At 40.8% G+C, this 20,906-nt stretch overlaps 1 protein-coding gene across 1 annotated transcript in view; it reads right to left on the bottom strand.

Annotated features, from left to right (window-relative positions):
* Positions 1-7,461: 7,461 nt before the first annotated feature.
* The window catches only part of Kcnn2 (potassium calcium-activated channel subfamily N member 2), a 126,765-nt gene continuing 113,320 nt past the window's right edge, over positions 7,462-20,906 (bottom strand). Inside the window, exons 7-9 of the mRNA XM_038329333.2 lie at positions 16,628-16,755; positions 10,555-10,624; positions 7,462-8,066 (exon numbers count right to left, since the gene is read on the bottom strand). Of these exons, the coding sequence (XP_038185261.1) occupies positions 7,779-8,066; positions 10,555-10,624; positions 16,628-16,755 (486 nt within the window). The 3' untranslated portion in view covers positions 7,462-7,778. The remainder of the gene's footprint in view (positions 8,067-10,554; positions 10,625-16,627; positions 16,756-20,906) is intronic.

Genomic DNA, 20,906 nt, shown 5'->3' with positions numbered 1-20,906 from the left:
GCTCCAGAGGGGAATTTACTACTGTTGTTTAGTGATATTGTTTTGTACCAAGTTGCCTTCTAAATACTTAAGCCTCTAATCATAGACAAATGCTACTCTCAGTCATAGTCACAGAAAACTCTCTTCATAATGAGCACACAGATTAATGACTGTTCAAAGTACTGAGAATAAGTGATGGCTGAGTGTTCAGTCTTAAACAAATAGTTTCATTTGAATAGCTTTTAAGTAATAAAATTAAGTAACAAGGAATAATTAGACTGTAGTGATTGTGATAGTTGATACCTATAATCCCATGATGAGACATGAGGACCATGAGTTTAAGTCTAGCCTGAGTTAAAAATAAGATCCTGTCACAAGAAACTAAGAGGATATTCCCCATTGTCTATTCTATCAGGTTATATTGAGGTCTTTGACCCACTTGGACTTGAGTTTTGTGCAGGGTGATAGATATGGATCTATTTGCAATCTTCTACATGCTGACATCCAGTCAGCCAGCATCATTTGTTGAAGCTGCTTTCATTCCTCCATTGTATAATTTTGGCTTCTTAGTCAAATAGCAAATAACGTATAGGTATGTGGTTTTATGTCTAGGTCTTCAACTTGATTTCATTGATCAATGTGTCTGATTTTATGCCAACCCCATGCTGTTTTTGTTATATAGTTCTGTAGTAGATCTTGAGATCAGGAATGGTGATACCTCCAAAAGTTCTTTTACTGTGTAGGATTGTTTTAGCTATCCTTTTTTGTTTGTTTATTTTTCCATATCACGTTAAACATTGCTCTTTCAAGGTCTGTAAAGAATTATGGTGGAATTTTGAATGCACTGGCACAGGACACAACTTCCTGAATAGAATACCGTTAGCATAGATACTAAGATTAACAATAAATGGGACCACATGAAACTGAAAATCTTCTGTAAGGCAAAGGACATTGTCAATAGGACAAAATGGCAGCCTACAGAATGGGAAATGATCTTCAGCAACCCCACATCCAATAGAGGGTTGATCACTGAAATATGTAAAGAACTCAAGAAACTAGGTATCAACAAACCAAATAATCCAATTAAAAATTGGAGTACTGACCTAAACAGAGAATTCTTAACAGAAGAATCTCAAATGGCAGAAAAACACTTAAAGAGATGTTCATCATCCTTAGCCAGCAGGGACATGCAAATCAAAATGACTCTGAGATTCTGTCTTACACCAGTCAGAATGGTTAAGAACGAAAACACAAATGACAACTTATGCTGGAAAGAGTGTAGAGCAAGAGAAACACTCCTCCATTGCTGGGGGGAGTGCAAACTTGAACAGCCACTTTGGAAATCAGTGTGGTAGTTTCTCAGAAAACTGAGAACCAATCTACCATAAAACCCAGCTATACTACTCTTGGGCATATACCCAAAGAATATTCAATCGTACCACAAGGACACTTGCTCAAATATGTTCATAGCAGCTTTATTTGTAATAGTCAGAGCCTGGAAACAACCTAGATATCCCTCAACCAAAAAAATGGACAAAGAAAATGTGGTACATTTATACAAAAGAGTATTACTCATCTTTTAAAGGCAATGACATTTGAAGCAAATGGATGGAACTAGAAAAGATCGTCTTGAATGAGGTAACCCAGACTGAGAAAGACAAACATGGTATGTACTCACTCATAAGTGGATATTAACTATGAAGGATAACTATGCTATAATCCATAGGCCCAAAGAGGCTAGGTAACAAGGTGAACCCAAGGTGGATGCCTGGATATCCTTGGGAAGGGAAAGTAGAAGAAAGTTTCTGGTTGGTCTGGGTCCCAGTGGGCATGGGAACTTGAGGGATCACTTTTCTGGGTGGGTGGGGGAGAGTGCTGAGAGAGGTGACTGGAGAGGGGCTTCTATGGAGTCAGGTAGAAGCCTAATACAAAGGAAACTTCCAGAAGTCTACAAGGATGGCCCTAGCTAAGGCTCCCAGGAAGCAGTGGATGTGCAGCCTGAATACGCCATCCCCTGGTGCCACTAGAGAGCCTTCATTCAGTGACTGAAAGAGGCCAATTCAGAGATTCATGGCCAAACAATTGGCTGAGCTCAGGGAATCCTGCTGAGGAGAGGGAGGAGACATTGTAGGTGCCAGGGGGTCAGGGACATTGCAGGAAAACTCCACAGAAATGGCTAGTCTGGCTCGTGGTAACTCACAGAATCCGAATCAACAGTCAGGGAGCCTGCATGGGACCTAACTAGGCCCTCTGTATACATATGACAGTTGTGTAGCTTAGTCTATTTGTGGCGCTCCTGGCAATGGGAGCAGGCGCTGTGCCTGGAGCTTTGGCTGGCTCTTGAGACCCCATTTCTCATGCTGGATTGCCTTGCCCAGCCTGAATACAGACTAGGTGCTTGGTCTTAAGGCAGCTTGATATACCATGCTTTGCTGATGCCCTTGGGAGGCCTATCCCTTCCTGAGCAAATAAGGAGAAAGGGTGGAATGAGGGAGGGGGTACAGGGGAAGTGGTGAGGGAGTGTGAGGAAAGGAGGAAGGGGAAGGGAGGGGAGGCTGCAGCCAGGATGTTAAGAAAAAAAGAAACTAAGAGGAAAGTATTAAATAATCTTATCTTGTTCGTAGGCTTATATTTTAGGGCAGGCAGAGTGGGAGTTCCCAGGAAACTGAATGCATTTATGGGAAAGGAAGTTATTGCCTATATTAAATATACTTTAGAAATAGACACTCGAAGTGTCTTCATCTGTACAATAGAAATATACTTATATACTTATGCTACCGAAAGGATGAGATAAAACTTGTCTTTGTCATATTTAAAAGGAGTTGGGTCATGGAGAAAGACACGACGGCTTTCCTAAGTTTGTGACGTGCTGCTGGGGTCCAGTGAACAGCAGTAAGAAAGTCCCTCTGTCCGTCTTTCTGACTGGCTGCAGCTAGTCACGCCTGCCCCTTTTGTGTTCAGGTTTTAGCTGGCCCCACATGTGAGCAGGCTTCTAATACATCAGTCCTTCTGACGGGCTGGGTCATATCTTTGCTACACATACTTCTAGCTGGGGAGCACACACTTTGGGGCAGAAGAAAGTACAATTGGAAAAGGGCATTTCACGGGGAGGGGAATACAAGCGTTTTTTAAAAGGCAACTGGGAAACGTGTGAAACTGCAATGTGAACTCAGTATTTCTGAGTATGTTTACTTGATACATGTGATAGCAGCACTAGAAGGCATCTTTCACAAGTATATGCATTTACCCCCTAGCCTAACAATCTCATAAAGACCATGACAAGAGAGCACCCCAGCAGTGGTGGCAGTGGGGTAGAGAGACGTCTGTTGTAGTCCTTGTGCCTGGATACTCCACTCAATTCCCGTCCCACAGGGTTTTGTCAGACAACAAGATGACTTTTTTTCTTTAGAGGAATGACATAACAGTTCAGATGGGACATAGGCGTGACAACAGTGTGTTGTTCTATGCTGGGAGGAGTTGGGGATGGATTTGGAAGAGGAATTGAGCCTTATGGTCCTTCCTTCTCCTAGATTACTTCTCCATCACTGCCCTACATTTCAGGATCATTCTTATGAAGAGAATGGAGTCACAGAATTTGACACACAAAGCATCCTAGTGAGAGTCTGGTTCACACTGACAGCAGCGCAGAGGAAGAGGAAATGGAGGCACTAATCCAGAGTCTAGAAATTTGTGGCAAAAATAAACTAGACAGAGGTAACCCAGACCCAAAAAGAGGAATATGGTATGCACTCACTCATAAGTGGATTCTAGCCATAAATAAAGGACGTAGAGCCTATAATTCGTGATCCTAGAGAAGCTAAATAAGAAAGTGAACCCAAGGAAAAACATATTGTTATCTTCCTGGATTCTGGAAATTGACAAAATTGCCAGGGAGGGGTTGGGAGCATGGGGGTAGGGGTGAGGTGGGGATAGGGGAAGATGGGGGGAGAGAAGGGAGAAGGAGAGGATGGGGAGAGTTTGAGGGAATGGGATGGTTGGGATGGAGGAGGGGTGGATGTTGGAGCAGGGGAGTATATATCTTAATTACAGGAGCCATTTTAGGGTTGGCAAGAGACTTGACTCTAGAGGGGTTCCCAGGTGTCCAAAGAGATGTCCCCAGCTTGTTCCTTGGGCAGCAGAGGAAAGGGTGCCTGAACTGGCCTTGTCCTATAGCCACACTGATGATTATCTTGCATATTACCATAGAACCTTCATCTGGTGATGGATGGAGATAGAGACAGAGACTCACATTGGAGCACTGGACTGAGCTCCCAAGGTCCTAATGAGGAGCAAAAGGAGGGAGAACATGAGCAAGGAAGTCAGGACCGCGAGGGGTGCATTCACCCACTGAGACCATGGGACAGCTCTAATGGGAGATCACCAAGGCCAGTTGGAATGGGACTAATGGAACATGTGATCAAACCAGACTCTTTGAATGTGGCTGATGGTGGAGGCTGACTGAGAAGCCAAGGACAATGGTGCTGGGCTTTGATTCTACTGCACGGATGGGTTCTGTGGGAGCCTTGTCAGTTTGGATGCTCACCTTCCTGGACCTGGGGGGAGTTGGGAGGACCTTGGACTTCCCATAGTGTAGGGAACCCTGACTGCTCTTTGGCCTGGAGAGGGAGGGAGTGGGGGTGTGGGTGGAGGGGAGGGAAATAAAAAGAGGGGAGGAGATGGAAATTTTTAATAAAAAAATTAAAAATAAAAAAATAAACTAGACAGGTAAGCAGAGGGGATGGGATTTATAATCTGTACTCCAAAGAGTTAGGAGATACAAGAAGAAAGATAGATAACGAGGATATTTAATGCTTGTGGCCATATCCCAAACACAGTAATAAAAATATTTCCACAATTGAGAGATATGTGTCTTCTGCTGTCCATTCTATAGATGGGTAGGGGTTTAGAACTAAAGGATGAACATCATTCAAGTGTAGTAGGAGGAAGCAGAGATAAATCCTGAATTCCAGTTAGATTCTGTTTTACCATGTGACTTCTCAAGACTGGACAAAGTTTAAATATAACAAAATAAAGAAAAGAAGGTTCCTATCAACTCTTACCAATAGCTTATTTTTCAGTGCCCACACACTGTGTACAAGCATAATGGCTTCATTATTACAGGCTCTTTGCTGAAGAGCCTCTTGGGAAACAGCCATAAAAGGAGGAGAAAATAAGAGGAAAGGCACCTAAGGTTTCCAAGTTGAACACCACTTATGCATCTGGCCCATCTTCACTTCCTTTTTTCTAGTGACTAGCACAGACATATGGTATGTCTAAGGAAATGGGAGAACTTGTTGAGGATGATAGGGCTTGCAATTTACAAAGATATACACTAGTTATAGAGAAAGAGGGCATAGTGTGGCCAGCTGAAAGACCAACAGAACATGTCTTACATTCTGAAGGGCACATTGTAGACATAAAGATTCTACCAATGCTCAAAGCCATTTGAAGGAGATTTGATAATGCCACATAACAGGAAATTAACAAAACACGATGATGAAAGGCTTGCCTTTGGAGTGGATGGTCTCTCCCCTTTTAAGTTGTATTTTGCAGTAAAAGAAAAGAGAGGAAAGAAATGTCTTCCAGTCTTTATATAGTCTGTACAAATGAATAGCCAAGGTAAGATTGATTTAAAGCACAGAAGAATACCCTATCCAAAGGAGCTATGGCAAAGAGGAAGAAAATTAACATAATGCAACCTAAATTTATTCTCACTTTCTCTTCTCTCTTCCTCAACAAGAGAAGCAATATATTACTTTCTCCTACTCTCTTAGGTTGCCAACTGATCAGTAAAGTGCTAATTAAACTTAATTATGTCGACTCTGATTTTAGTCACAACAGAGGTAGAAAACACAAGAGTTAACTACATCAATTACAAGAATATAGTCTTTTCAAAAATGTTCTCCTTGTTTTTCACTGTTTGTACCAAATATTTGCTATATTCTTGTATGTGATCCAAAATATATAAAAAAGACAGTTTAAATGCATCCACAGCTGAGAAATCTTGTTGAGGTAGGATGTTGACATTTGCTTAACTCGGAAGCATGCATCCATAAGCAGTGTTCTCATCTGCCCTTCGATATTAAAAGCCTTTCCAGGCACTGTCATTGTCCAGCATGCATGGAAATATTATATATATATATATATATATATGAGGCTTGCTTTCAGCTACTCTGGATAGCTAGAAGATTAGTAGGGCTCTTGCAATCTCAAACACCTGTATTTGGTCTTGGGAGATGGTTTATTTATTTATTTAGAAGTTATAGAGGTTAGATGTGAAAGATTTTTCTATTGAAATATGTAAAGAAGATCAAATATATCACTGCAGCTTTTGCCAGAGAAGAAAGCAATAATGCTCCCAACTGGCAATACTGAAAGTCTGACAGTGGAGGATGGGGTGTGCAATTAGGAGGAGAGTGCGAGCTCCCAAAGAGACTTCGCTGAACTAAACACTGTTGATGATCAGGCCAACGGAAGCGGGTTGTCTTTGGAGTGTCTAAAAGAGGCTGTACCTTGTCAAAGCGCATTGGCTCTTTCACTTCGTCTCCTCTTTTTTTCCTGTAGTTTGGGGAACAAATCTGTGTGGCCCTTTTATGTGGTCACCTTTACCTGCTCTTTCCAAACCTACTTTCTTCTTATGGTGACTTTTTTTGAGAAAGGGTTTCTCTGTAGCTTTGGAGCCTGTCCTGGAACTAGGTCTTGTAGACCAGGCTGATCTCCAACTCACAGAGATCTGCCTGCCTCTGCCTCCTGAGTGCTGGGATTAAAGGCGTGAACCACCACGGCCTGGCTTTATGGTGACTTTTTGCAGCCTTAGCTACCCAGTTCCCTTTCATGCACACTGCCTACAGCCGCTCTTGAAACAAGCATGGGAAATCTGTGAAATTTACTGCATGTCATTTACCTGTACCTCATGTGTTAGTAGAGTCCAAGGAAGGACCATATGTTAGGTAAGAGGTTGGTTTTGTTCATATATATTTATTATTCTGATGGCAGTCTATATATTGATAGTTTCGTGGCTAGACATGTATTATGGCAAATATCTAAGAGTGTAGCCTGGGGCTTCCATGGTAAATCACTCGTTTAGAGCTGAAATTCTGCAACATTAGTTTGCAAACAGTGATGTTCCTTGATACTTTCTTCATGCATATTTGCTTATAAAATAGGAATAAAATAATTATCCAGAGCACTTCTTCCCCGTTTGTATAAGTTCTGATCAAACTGCCCAATTTTCCACATCATCTGGAAGCCAAGCCCACTAAAATATGCTGTGAGCTGAGAACAGGGTAGGGCCGAATAGTTGTGGTATTAATATTTCAGGAAGGAATATCTTCACAAAGCAGGCAGAGAACAATGCAGTCTTTTCATTTCAGGACACGTTTTGGAAATCGAAATTATCAACATGGATTAGAAAATCATTTTCCCCTGAAGACAGCATAAGAGGAGAAGTTATGGAGATGGGAAGAAGACCAAACAGGCATGTGCAGAAATTAACTTTTTTATTATATATCATATACTGTGGTAGTAAAGTTTGTTTGAAGTGCATGAATAAAAAGTTAGTGAAATTACAGGAGGAACAATCTATATAGCAATAATCGGTGCATTCCCTGTGCATCAGAAAGAAAAAAAAAGAGTTTCCACTCATTATTTTGGCCTAAAACTTAGTGTTCAGGTTCCCAAGATTCTGACATCAGAACCCGGATAACGCTGATTAGAACCATAGGGGCTTTACAATAAAAGCTAAAATATTGACCATATGATGGCAAAAAGTCTTATTTTTGTGGTTAACTTATTCTCTTCTAGCTACTCTCTGATGATGTTGGTGGCGCTGTGGAGGAGGACCGTCTCCTCCTGGACGAGGACCTGGAGCGCTCAGCATTGTAGGTGACGTGCTTGTCGTAGTTCTCCATCTGAGCCTCAATGAAATCCTTCTGTTGCTGTCTGATGGTCTGGCTGATGAGCCCAGGGAGGGCGTGAATGCTGCCAATCAAAGTCTCTAATTTGGTTTCCAGGGTGACGATCCTTTTCTCAAAGTCTTCACTCCTTTCATTTAAGTCGGAAATCATGTCATACATGATATTCTGGGTCTGGAAAACAAGATTGAGAAGACGGAAACAGAGAAGTAAGAGGTTTAATTACTCTTGCCCCAGAAGCAAACTATCAGCTCTTCAGACTTTCACACTGGCCTCTTGCTGGTGACAGGTGTGTCAGCTAACCAAATAGTTTAGGTTACAAAGTAAATTCCATGTATTCTTAATGCTAAGATTTAAATGAATGATGACAGGTATTAACGTTATAATTTAGAAAGTAAGGTGTAGTTATGGCTTGTGAATTTTCCAATGATCTTATGTGGCATGAAGTCAGATGAAAATGTTTTAATTTATTATTTATGTATGATGATTTCTATACAAGTTAGCATTTCAAATTCATTTTCAACATGTGACACGACAACTTGGCCAATTTTTATAATAACAGTACGATTTAAAGAACAAAAAAAGTAACAGCCAGATGATAGCGAAATGTAAAAACACGATAGAAGAACAGGAATAAAGTTTAGAATCAATTGATCTGAGCACATAACTTAGTGATTTAGAACAGCCAATACTCACATATCTTTTGTTGCCTTGTGTTCCAAATCTCAGACCTCTTTTCATTGAACCAAAGAAAAAATTTCACAGATAAAATGTAAAATAATATAAATCCTCAATAAGATTAATAGTTGTGGAGGATGCTAAGTTACTAGTCCATGGCTTGGGGAGAAGCTGAGTGGTTGAACACGTGCCTAACAGGCACAGACCTCTGGGTGTGTGCTCCGTACACCACACAAGTGAAAATTTATAGGTCGCCTTATTGGAATATCTATTCAGAGCTACATGGTCTGGAGCAGGAATATAAAATGCTTTCTTGTACAGAAAACTGAAACTGTCTTGATCAGAGGGAGTCATGAGTCTGAGACTTAGTTATAGTTCCTGAAGGAGTTAAGAAACTTGCAGAGCTGCAGGGCTGAGCGGCTCAGAACTGAGATGAGAGGAGGGGCTAAGAGCAGGGGTTAGAGATGCTACACTGATTCTAGTACCAACTTTCCCAAACCAAGGCTCTTTGTGTCACATCCTCCTCCTCCTTCAGTTCTTCCTGTATCTTTTCCAGCTTCACTACTACTTAAAGATGATAACAGCTGACTGAGGGAGTCATTCAGAACAAAGGCATTTTGTTCTGGTTGAGTCATGGACACAGAGAGCACTAACTTTACCTTTACTACATTCTTGGGAAAAATTGGGCAACATCCGTTCATTAGAAAAACACTGAACTCTTACGGCATGTATCATCCTGTGGTCAGAGTAAGTATGGCACTACATAAATAACAAATATATTCATGTTTGACTTTGTATATACCTTTTGTGTATATGGGTGGTGCTGGTGAGCATGCACATGATCTCATGTGTGCTAGGTGGGGCAGATTTCAGTTTCCTACTATATTCTTAAAGTACATTCCTCACCTTCATACTAACCTAAAGGCGTCTGTTTTATTTTTTAATGGCCAATATTTTTAAGCATTTAACCTCGGAGTGATGCAACACATAAGTATTATTTCCCTACGTCAAGTGAAGGCCACATGAATGGAGGATGTCTGTGTCCTGCATGCGTGTACACTGCCCAGCTTATGTGAATGATGCATGATCCCTGAGGTGCGTCACTCAACACTTACCTTGAATATGTTTACCTAGTATGTGTTACTGATAATGCATAAAGTGAATATAACTTGGAAGTGTTATTTAATAAGACTAAGCCAAATGTCTAATTTTCATAGATTATACTTAAAGATTTGGCAAAAAAACATAATATGACTTATCAAATATAAAACAGGATGTATGTGCTGCCTCCGCCAAAGCGATTGCGCTACAAGGCAGAACACATCCATACTTCTATTCTAGAGTCTCCTTTGGAACTAGCTCAACAGGATGTAATGTTTGCACAGTTGATAAATATTCATATTTTGAATTGGCTTTTACTTATGGAGGAACAATAAAAAGGCCGATAAATCTTTTAGATGTGACAAAGAACTAGAAAACTATTAATGTACTTGGTAAAAAAGAATGTGATTGTTAAAGTAATAAAATGGATAAAAAACATAAAAAGTGAGTTATTGCTTCTGAAACACAAATTTTATTTTAGAAAATAAGTTCCAGGATTTAAAAATATCAATTTCTCTAGTTTTTTGTTTGCTTAAAAATGTAAAAAATTATTAAGAATGATGAGCTCTATTTATCCCCCAACCTCATAGTGACATTCAAGATGTAATTCTGACCTTCCATGGATGAGATATCATTTCATATTCCACTAAGATGTCTTATGGTATTTCTAGTGCACCCCCCCAAGGAAGCTTTTAGCATTGAGGTTGGATATATGGGGAAAGAACATATGAACTCAGTATGAGTTTTAGAAAAAAAATGCTTCTAAGTTGGATCATCATTTTGGGGTGGTTTGGTAGCCTTGTTTGTTAAATTTGTACTGCTCATTGCTGTACAGTGGTTAATTTCCATGGTTACAACCATGGGCTGAGCCCCTAGGGATTACCTTTGCCAGATCCACTAGGGTATTTGCTTGATCATTCAGTTTCCTCTGTTCCATCTTCACACTTCTCAATCTACAAGACAGATGCTGAAGTCAGAAAAGTCCTCTTGTTTCACGGGCTAGGTTACTGCTTTCAAAGGGGCATGCACAAAATCCACAAGAGCAAATAACTGCATGGATAATGCCTGGTATTGGGGGGGTAAAGTCCACACTGGTTATGTATCTGGTACAATGAGAAGCATGCTTCCCCAACACCGCAAAAAGAAAGGAGAGCAAGAGATGAGATGTCCTCAGGACAACTATGTACCAGGTAAGTGGAATTCAGGAAGACTCATCGGGATTTAACCACATGAGAGAAAGCCAAAACATTCCTTAAAGCCCCAGTATCGTGACAAATAGACATAGGAAGAAAGATGCAAAGCAACTGGAATTTCATCGTGTTGGAGCAATGAACACCTTCCTATGCCTACGTGACTAGATACAGGAATTAACCCTGTTTAGTCGGAAATGAATTGGGTTAGGTATTTGAACCTGATGAAACCACAGTGATAAGTGAGATTCTTGTTAACAAAAACCACTTTTATTCAACCAGCAGCAAGATAACTCCAAACATAGCATTTTCTTACTCTATTTTGCTTGACTTTAACCTTAAACTGACAGTGAATTTGAACAGAGGCCAGACTGTTTCTTTGGGAGAATCTCTTTTAGCTTTCATTGTAGTTTTTAAGAAATGAAAGAATTATATCTAGTGGGTAGACCATCTATTTTTAAGGTTCATTCTTGTTACTTTAAAATGTCCTTGCATGTATTTGATTGACAGTCACAAGGCCACTTTTAAAGACTCATTTTTCTAAATGAAGCTCTTATTTTTTAAAATTTATTTATTGTAGTACCCCAATAAATATTTATTCCGTGGTTCTTAGGTTCAAGAAAGTAAGACTTTAAAAGAGAAAGGTGGGTTACTGTTCTGTAAGCCAGCTATTTAAAGCCAGACTCAAAAGAAAAGAAAAGAACTCAGTTTCTCTGAGCTGTTTTGTGACAAACGAAAAAAGAAACCCATGCTTATTTCACTTGTGCTTGATAATGAATCATTTACTAAGTATGGCTTCAATGAATGAAGAGAGTATTTTACACTTTTTGATTTAAATAGTATATAGCTACATAAGAGAAATAAAAGTTACAGGGCAAGATTTTACTGCCTGGGAGACCTTCCTAATTTGTTTACAGCACTTAGTGATTTCGTCTTGCACCTAGGACAGCCAGCATGTAGCTGAGTCTGCTCCATGGTGAAGATACAGCTCCTTCCAGCTAGAGTCTAAATGGTGTCCATCTATAACACAGTCCTAAGTACTCTAAAATAGTTCAGACTTATAGATTCATTGCTGTGTGTTCATTAGAAACTCAGAACCAAGTTAACTGGCTCCTTTTGATGTTATTGTAGAGATTAGAGTAAGGTCTAACCTGAACAAAATCTATAAACACATATTTAAATTCAATATATTGTTGACAGAGTTTTCTCTAAGCACCAAGAAAGGTTATAACTCTTTACTTATACCTTTTAAAACCCAGCAAAAGTCAAGCAAAAAGCATCTTGACCATCTGTGGATCAGTGAAGACAAGAAAAGTAAGGAAAAGCTGCAATGATATCTGGGGACTCCATTCACCCCAATTTGACTTTGTTTCCTCAAGCATAAAATGAAGTGTCAGATTAGGAGTATCCTTGAGTGCTGGAGGTATCATAAATGGACTTTAAGTGATACTCAAATAAGCCCTTAGTACTAAAACATATGGAAAGACAGCTTTTCCCTTTAACCACCATGAGTGTCTGGATTATTACAAGAAATAAGTGTCAGGCAGGTCCTATCTTATCTCCACCTCCTGATTTTTTTTTCACAGGGGAAGGGTAAGATCTTGGCTCAGAGCTTTCTAGCCTATGGCTATAATTCAATGCCAGAATTAAAACTGTCAGTTGATGGCAACTTTATTGACTATCTTTATGATGGGCTTATATCAAGTTTTCTTTTAAAGTTTACTAATGCCTAGAGTTTAGAGCTCTGGACAGATACCTCCAGAAATCTGTGAGTAAAGAGAGAGTCCTGAATCTTGCAAAAATCTTGCAAAACAGGAGGAGGAGGAGAATGCTGGTTTTGGATAAAGTAGGAACTTCTTCTAAAGCACTTTAGTCCAGTGTCCTTCGGCTGGATTTCTAAGCTATGACTGACAGTAGAATTTTGCCCGTGGTGTTTATTACTAACCTACAAAGCTATGTCAGATGATGTCGCTTTCTAGATTAGTAACAAATCTGATTGATTTATCTGTGATCTGACCCTGACTGGAACTCCATTAGCTCTTGGACTTAAATGATCTTGTCTTGCCCTCTGATCTGCCTGTGGCAGGGGACTGCCTTCTGAGACTGCCTGTGAGGCTAGGCGAGCAGATAGAAACCTTGCTCGAGCTGCAGCTGCCAGAATAAAAGGTAACATGCACATGGATAGTACACTTTTTTTCCCCCGCAAAAAGATTAAGAAACAGATGTTGCTTTCTTCCTTGTGAACTTCACTTATCACAGGAAAATATCATGATTTTGGATCACATTTCCATAGCAGCAATCAGACTACCAAAATTCACAAATAAAGGATCTGCTGGGTGCATGCAGCCAGTAGAAAACTCTGCAAATGTTGAAAGGAACAGCTCACACAACTTACTTCCGAGCTCTATTTTCATTTTGTTGAAATAAAAAGACAAAACAAAAGAAAAGAAACTGTAAAGTATTCTGGAACAAAACAACACAATGTGGTGTTCAGTTGTACACAGGGGGCTCGATTCATCAGCTGGAAGACCCTGCAGGATCTTGACACGGATTGGCACTATTCAATTCATCACCATCCTTTGTTGCCACTATGCTCTGCCTACCTGAAAGCACTTGGCTTCCTCTTAAACCAGAATTCAGAATGAAGAGCGTGTGTAAAGTCATGTTGGCCTCTTCATACTCGGTGTTCAAGGGAATAATAGGAAACACTTTGGCTTAGAATGATAGATATAACGATTCTTTTGAAGGGGGAGCATATCTTTTCCAGATTGGGGCTATTCAGAATCCCCTCTAATATAAATTATGCACATTAGCTTTCTTGGCTCTAGACAAGTTTGAGTTGATTGATGGATCCATGGTTGAGACAGAAGAATGAAAAAGTTAAAGCTGCTATCAGAAAAAGGGTGGAAAGTTAGAGAGAGAACACTTCATGGCATCGAGTGGCAATTCAAAAAGATAAACACATTACTGAAAAGAGGGCACTGGTCTAGAGAGTTTAGCATCATCAGAGACTAGAGAGGTCACATGTTGGGAAAGAGGCCATAAAGTATGGAAAAAGAGAAAGAGCTGAGCTAGAGGGGCCTGGCAGAAGAGGAGAGAGCTGCTAAAATTGCTCTCAGGGAGAATCAGAGGTAGCAAAAGCCAGACGAGCTCCAGAAAATGACTTGTGAGTTTATGTCCAGCCAGGTCTACTACATGCAGTGCTGACAGATGATGCTGAGTACCCTTGAGTCTGAGCAGTGGGCAGTGAAGGCCTGGCCCTGAGGAATCGAGCCCTGTGTGCTGTCTTTCACGACGTCACTCTACAACTTCCAATACGAAGTTAACATGACAAGCGATTATGCACCAGTAGAATGATCTAGCCAAATCCAGCCCTTGTAACCAAACTTATTCTGCTGTAATTGTTCACAAACTTTAAGTATTCTCCAAAGCAAAGGAAACCCAGCAAACCCCCAATGACTTCCACAATTCTGAACATTTGAATTTCATTAAACTCCTCTGCTTTAGATGTACACGTTGCATTAAAAAGGGCAAGAAAAGGATGATAATGGAAATGTCTGATGGAAGCAGAGGAATAATTAGGGGTGGCTTCTGTCCCACTACCCGGAGTAGCCAGCTGAAGAACTCCATATAAGCTCCTCCCATGAGCCCTTCCAATCAGGCTGACACGCCCCGCAGGACAAATACGCCACTTCCTTTTGGACAGTTCATAAAATCAGCTTCCTTGTACCGAGACGATTTTTATATATAATATTTTGTTAAAAAGAAACTTAAAGTAAAGCTAAATAATAAAATAATTAATAAATTTTTGCAGTGAATAAATAACAGACTATTCTTCCACATTAGCATGAATATGCTGATAACTCAAAGCACATGGCAAAAGAGACTAAAAAGCCACCATACCCATAGTTACAGGACTGCATTACAAAATCTACTGGTGCATGCTTTAGATTTATCAAAGACGCAAATCAAATATGACTGTAGTTTAGGTAGTTTCACCGACAGGCATACAAATGAGGCATGGTCATAGCACGTGTACATACTTACTCCTGCTTCATCTTACCATCTTTACCTTTGGGTGTATCCTCTCACACCCAGAAAGGGAAGTTCTCTATCATGCTCGGACAAAATTGACTACCAAGAAACATTGAAAGTACAAAAATGATCTCTCCATGGCTTGCTGTGGTGGCTTCTGTTAATGTTGGGGTTCCTGTGTCGAATGGCTTTAGAGCACACGCCTTTCCTAAAGGGCTCTTTCTAAGGGAGTCCTCCGAGGAAGTGGGTGTCTAGATGAGGAACCCAGGAAAATCTGAGAACATCTTGGGGTCTCACTCTCTAGTAAAGAGAATGAAAGGAGTGCACCATCTGGGCTGCTGCTCCGGGGTTGGCCCTGGGTCAGAAAAGGAACTGAACTCCAAGGAGCAAGCCCCTGCTTTGTGAACCAACTCTAACATGATTCTACTTCTTCTTTCCCCCTGACTTTTAACAGAATAATTTTAAAATTCTAGCTCTCTCATTTCCTTACAGGGAATGGTCGGCTCTATGCCTAGGCGAGCCACAGAGTTAGAGAAATCCCATCCCCTTCTAAGGAAAGTGCGTTGGTTGCAATACGGAGCATGAGTGAGTGGCTGCGAGCAATAATCATAAACTATTCTACCATATGTGCAAAGCGTTCTCTATTTTAATCCCAGAGTTACTTTTTTTTTGACTACTGGAGGTTTCAATTCCACGGAAGTATGTACGTGGGCATCATTATAGGCACATTATAGACTCAGCAGGACACCTTAATATGCTAACTAAGCATGGCAGAGGCTGGACCAGGGAAGGGTTAGAAGATGAAAGTCTATGGATTCCTCACAAAAGGTTAGTGGTACCATGTTGCCTATGAATAAATGCATAAAATAAAAATCTCAGATTCACAGCTTTCCTGTCTGGTGTATTGGCTGGATCTGAGAAGGCCAGTGGCGTGGCACAGGCAAAGACCTAATAGCTCCCCACATTTCCACTGCTACCCTGCTGTGTCTCACAAGGAAAGCCACTTTCTTGAGCCACAGATGTGACCACGAATAAAGGGCATGAAGAGCAAGGCTGTTGTCGCAATGGATAGCCACAGGGGCAACACTTACAGTTAAGACAATGCCATTCTGGGAAGGTCTGTTTCTCAGTCACCATTGAATCTTATGAGGCACAGACAGTTATCTTAAAAGACTCTAGTAATTGTATAACAAAGACAGGCATGAAGGCCTTACGTCAGTTAAATAATAGTAAACTAATAACCAATTCTAAACTCCATAGTGAACATACAGCATATAGATAATCCCCAGATTTTTGATTAAGAAGTCATTGAATATTGTAAAATTAAGACAATTAAACATACTATGTTATATAAAATGTAAAAATCCAGATGGATCATATAATGTCCCCTCCCTCCAAGATTCTACAGTGGATATAAGCTGAACATTTCAGGCCAAACTATATAAATAAATATTTAATTAAATATAATTCTACCAGAAATTATGGCCTCTGTAACAGAAATCATGGCCTCTGAAGAAAGATATTTTGATTAACACACACAATTTTCAGCCATAAAAAAAACTAAACTTTTCTCCTCTGGGGTCCATTATTAGATTTTGAGGTATCTCCTGGAGGCAAACATGACAGTGCCTTTTTCTTTTCCTCCCTCACAAGAAAGGACCCGCAAGCACAAGAATCAAAAGAAAAGGCTAAGAAGAAGAACTAAAGATAGAAATGAAAATAGGTACTTACTGATGAATAGCTTGCAAGAATTTCCGTTGATGCTTTCTTACTTTTGCGTGGTCGATCTTTTTCACGAGCTTTGTGTTTTTGTAGATTAACCACGTTTCCCTGAGTACATTGGCGGCTGCGTTTTTCACCTGTTTAAAAAACACAAGAAAGGCCATCGCTACATCCTCAAGCAGATTCCCCGCACTCATTTGAGGTTGTGTTTTTCATCCTAAGAACCACAGTGAACTGGAGCTTTAGAAACTCCTACTCAAATGACTGTTTTTTCTAGTATATCTGCCTTCATGCAAGAATTTCCGTCTGTCTGGGAACACTTGAGTGAAATATTAGGGAGATACTACTGATCTCTTTCTGTGTTACACTCTACCTGTTCTAACAAGAAACTATACTTTTATTCAATACCTCATTTAAAGATAACTTAGAGATGCTGAATTTTCCACTTATACAGCGACTCCTCTCTCTGTCCTCTTTATTTCCCCAGAGAAGAGCAAAATGTCAAATACCAAGGTCGATCTTGCCTTTTGCAAGCTCACCGGGGCTTTCTGGCTGTGCAGTGTAGCCAAGGCATGTTTCCATGTGTGAGTTCACCTCATGAGCGTCAGCTCCCAAAATAACTGGTGCATTTGCTTGTTAGCACACTTTCACTTGTAGGGATGCTATCATGATTTCATGGGAAAGCGAAACAGAAGGACAGACGTGACTGTCCCAGTGTAACTGCACCCAGCGAAGGCTAGTCACCTTATCTAATTACTTGCTTTCTCATTAAAATCTCCAGAGGTCCTGGGAATGGATAGAGATCAAGGCAGGGTAGATCTCCTCTGCCTGGCTCCACCACGGAACCTAGAAAACAGAACTTCTCCAACTAATTTGCTACTTATTTATCCTAAGAAGTTTTCCCATTGAATACCCTTGAGTGAAGAAAGCCACAGACTGGCTGGGCACAGGGTGGAGGAAGACAACTCAGGACAGGCAGTGATGGAGGAAGAGTAGAATTCAAGCTAAAACTGGGAAACGGATCTTGGGTCTACAGTAACCAAGTCAGGTCCAGTGCTTAGTGAGCCTGCTGGAATTTGATTTTCTCTAACATGAACATGCTAGAGATGATGGGTACTAAAGCCCCGTTCGTTATCTCATTTTACGATAAGAAGCTGCCTAAGAATAACACTATTACTACGGTGGTAAGTTTACAGCTATGGCTTTCTACTTTTGCAAAGAAATGTCACATTTCTGGATTAAAGATATTGAAACCTTTTCTTGATTGAAATTGTATTGTTAAAACCAGTTTTAAGAAAATGACTGGTTTCTTGCCAAAAAAGGTGATTTTTGTGCATGACCCTGGCTGTTACACACTTCCTCTGAATAGCTATTAGACTTTGAAAGACGGTGTTCCTCAAACTAATAGGAAAACAATCGGAAGGGACGGAAAGTGTGGCGGTGAGGCAGAGACACCTACCCACTTCGCCTCTCTCCAGGGAAGCTAAAAAGACTGGAAGCCAAATCCTGGGTCTTTTCAAAGGTAAAGAAACTAGTGCAGTGTGAGAGGTGGAGGTTCGAGCATGCTGCTTTCCCAGAGCATGGTGTGGGAAGAGGATGGCTAGCGGTCCTCTGGCAGTCTTGGTGGGGACCACCAGGGCAACTGAGAGCAGCCCTGGTATATGTCCTCCCTGGCTCTACCTATACAAGTGACAATAGAGGAACTGATGTTCAGACTAGTAATAAAGGTTTAATGCAGGGGTCATGTCTCTCACTGGGGCGTGATGCCAGCATTAAACAGAACAACGGATTTGTATAGATTTCCATCTACAAAGTGAAAACTCCAGATTTCTTTTATAGTCTACAAACTTTTGTAAAGGGTAGCTTCCTGTTTCTCGGATGCACTTTCGATGGTTGTTTCCTTTTGGAATTGTAGGGGAGCGAGGAGTCTCAATTCAGGGTAGAGTAGGTGGGTGATGCTCTAGGAGACTTATGCTTGGTCTAATGATATCACACACAAAGAAATAAAAACTATTAATCCTTGGTTCTCTGGAGGGCAGGTAACTCCTATATTAGTGCCCAAACCTACTAAACATTCTGGTTTTTCTTTCTTTCTTTTTTCTCAAACAATCTTACTTTACATACTAGTCCTAGTTCCCTCTCTCCCATCCTCCTGCTCCCCACATCTTCTCCCTACCCCAACCCACATTCACTTCTCAGAGAGGGCTAAGTTGCAAGAGCTAGTTAGTAATTGGCCTGAGCTATTGACTGAGCATTTAGAAGTAATCTTAAGTCTTCATATTGGTTATTTCAGAGTGCCAGCAAAGGAAAACTCTGCCTACAGCCAGCCTTAGGGACACGAGAATGGAAGAGCTGGTCCTGCCCCTTACCAAATAAAGAAATCTGAAGAGCAGGCCCTGCCCCTCACCTGGGCAAAACACTACAGCTAGCCCTGGTGGTGTTAGTGCTGCTGAGCTGGACCTGAGGGTGTGAGAGCAGGAGAACTGGCCCTGCTCCTTGCTGTCTGCTCCACTGGGCCATCTATCTGGGGCAGAGTTGGAGAACTCACTTGGGTGGTGACAATGAGAGAGGCTGGCAGACTGACTAACCCAGCTACCACAGGCCCAGACAATGACCACAAGGTAGCCCATCCCAACACCCACCTCATTTTTGAACTACCGGAGCATGTGAAAGGGCTGGACCTGCAGATCCAAAGCTACAGCATCTCCATGACACAAGGCAACAATAGGATACCCAGGAGGAGTCCCAGTGAGTGCCCAGTATTGAGAGAGTAGCAGAAGTCAGAGGCCTCAAACCAGAATAATGGCTGATTGCAATGAACATTTATGAGTAAAAATATGTGGACTAATGTGTATACTGTGTAACTCCCTGCTCCTGTCTTTCTAAGTCACATAACATCTTTAATCTGGGCACACGTACTTCTGGGCTAATTTTTTATTCTAAGAGGTCAGGTAAATTTTGATAAAATGAATACTCTTAATGCTCATACACAATGAATAGTGTGTTTTATTTGACTAATGTAGTCATACAGAGAAATGATTTTTGTATAAAATCATTCCACTTGATATTTGCACATGGTGGATGCTTTTTCATCACTACTGTTTGCCTCAATAAGGTGCATACTGGAAGCCGGACAGTGGTGGCGCACGCCTTTAATCCCAGCACTTGGGAGGCAGAGGCAGGCGGATCTCTGTGAGTTCGAAACCAGTCTGGTCTAAGAGTGAGTTCCAGGACAAGTTCCAAAGCTGCAGAGAAACCCTGTCTCAAGGGGAAAAATACACATACTGGAAAGGTTAGAAAACTGCATGTATTCCACAGAGAATAGCCCTTCATCACTCAAATTGCTTTTTCTTTAGAGTCACGGTCAGATTTCAGAATGTTTATGACCATTTCGCCTGCTAACCACTGGGGGGGGGGAATGTTATCTCCTATGGAGTGTGTGAGGGAACACTTGTATTTCTCTCTCAAAAATATATAGTACTCTTGAGTTTGTACTAAGATGAGTCTGTCCTTATTTGCTCTTAGTTTCCTTCAGACATCACTGAAGAGTTTGAAATTCTTACTTTAAGATAAAATTTTCGATGGATTCCACTTAGAATTTCAATAAACAACCAACTTAAGTGTGTTCCCAGCAAATGACAGTCATTAAGTTGATGGCTTTGCATAAAATCTTGAATAGATAATATTAGAGGGGGCTATGGTCACATGTTGGGCCAAGTACGTGATTGAGGTTTCAATTGCAAAGCAGTTCCACTTCTAATAAAGAGCAGCCAGATGACGTTGTTAAAGTCAATGGGTCTCTTGTTGAACGTGACTTTTGAAACTTGAACAGTCTTTTAGTAAGAAAGCAACAAGACTCCGCAACATCCTCTCCACTGTAGCACTTATTTGATTCCTGAGAAAAGTATAATACTTATGATAGAATAGCATGGGTTACAAAAGACTCTATAAAAGTGCTTCTTTAATATGGAAAGGCTTGTGCCTCTTAACAAAAGCTCTACCAAAAGAGAACCTTCTTGGTCAGACCTAGGAGATGCTCAGAGGAGCATGCGATGACTCCAGGATTGCATCTGAACTAATGACCATGCATGGGATTGCATTTCCATTTCTAGATCTCTGAAAAGAAGTATCATCCTGGGTACCCAAGCAGCTCTTCACTTTAATATTTTCTCCAGTCATCACATTAGAAACACTCATGAGTTTTGAGAATGGAAATAGGAATTGAAAAAAAAATAAGAGGAAACTGGGGAGAAATAAAAGGCATTTGGGACATGGAGTGGGGAGATGG

The sequence above is a fragment of the Arvicola amphibius genome, chromosome 5, assembly GCF_903992535.2.
Source record: "Arvicola amphibius chromosome 5, mArvAmp1.2, whole genome shotgun sequence".
NCBI classification, from domain to species: domain Eukaryota; kingdom Metazoa; phylum Chordata; class Mammalia; order Rodentia; family Cricetidae; genus Arvicola; species Arvicola amphibius.
This window is presented reverse-complemented; position numbering and strand designations above follow the sequence as displayed.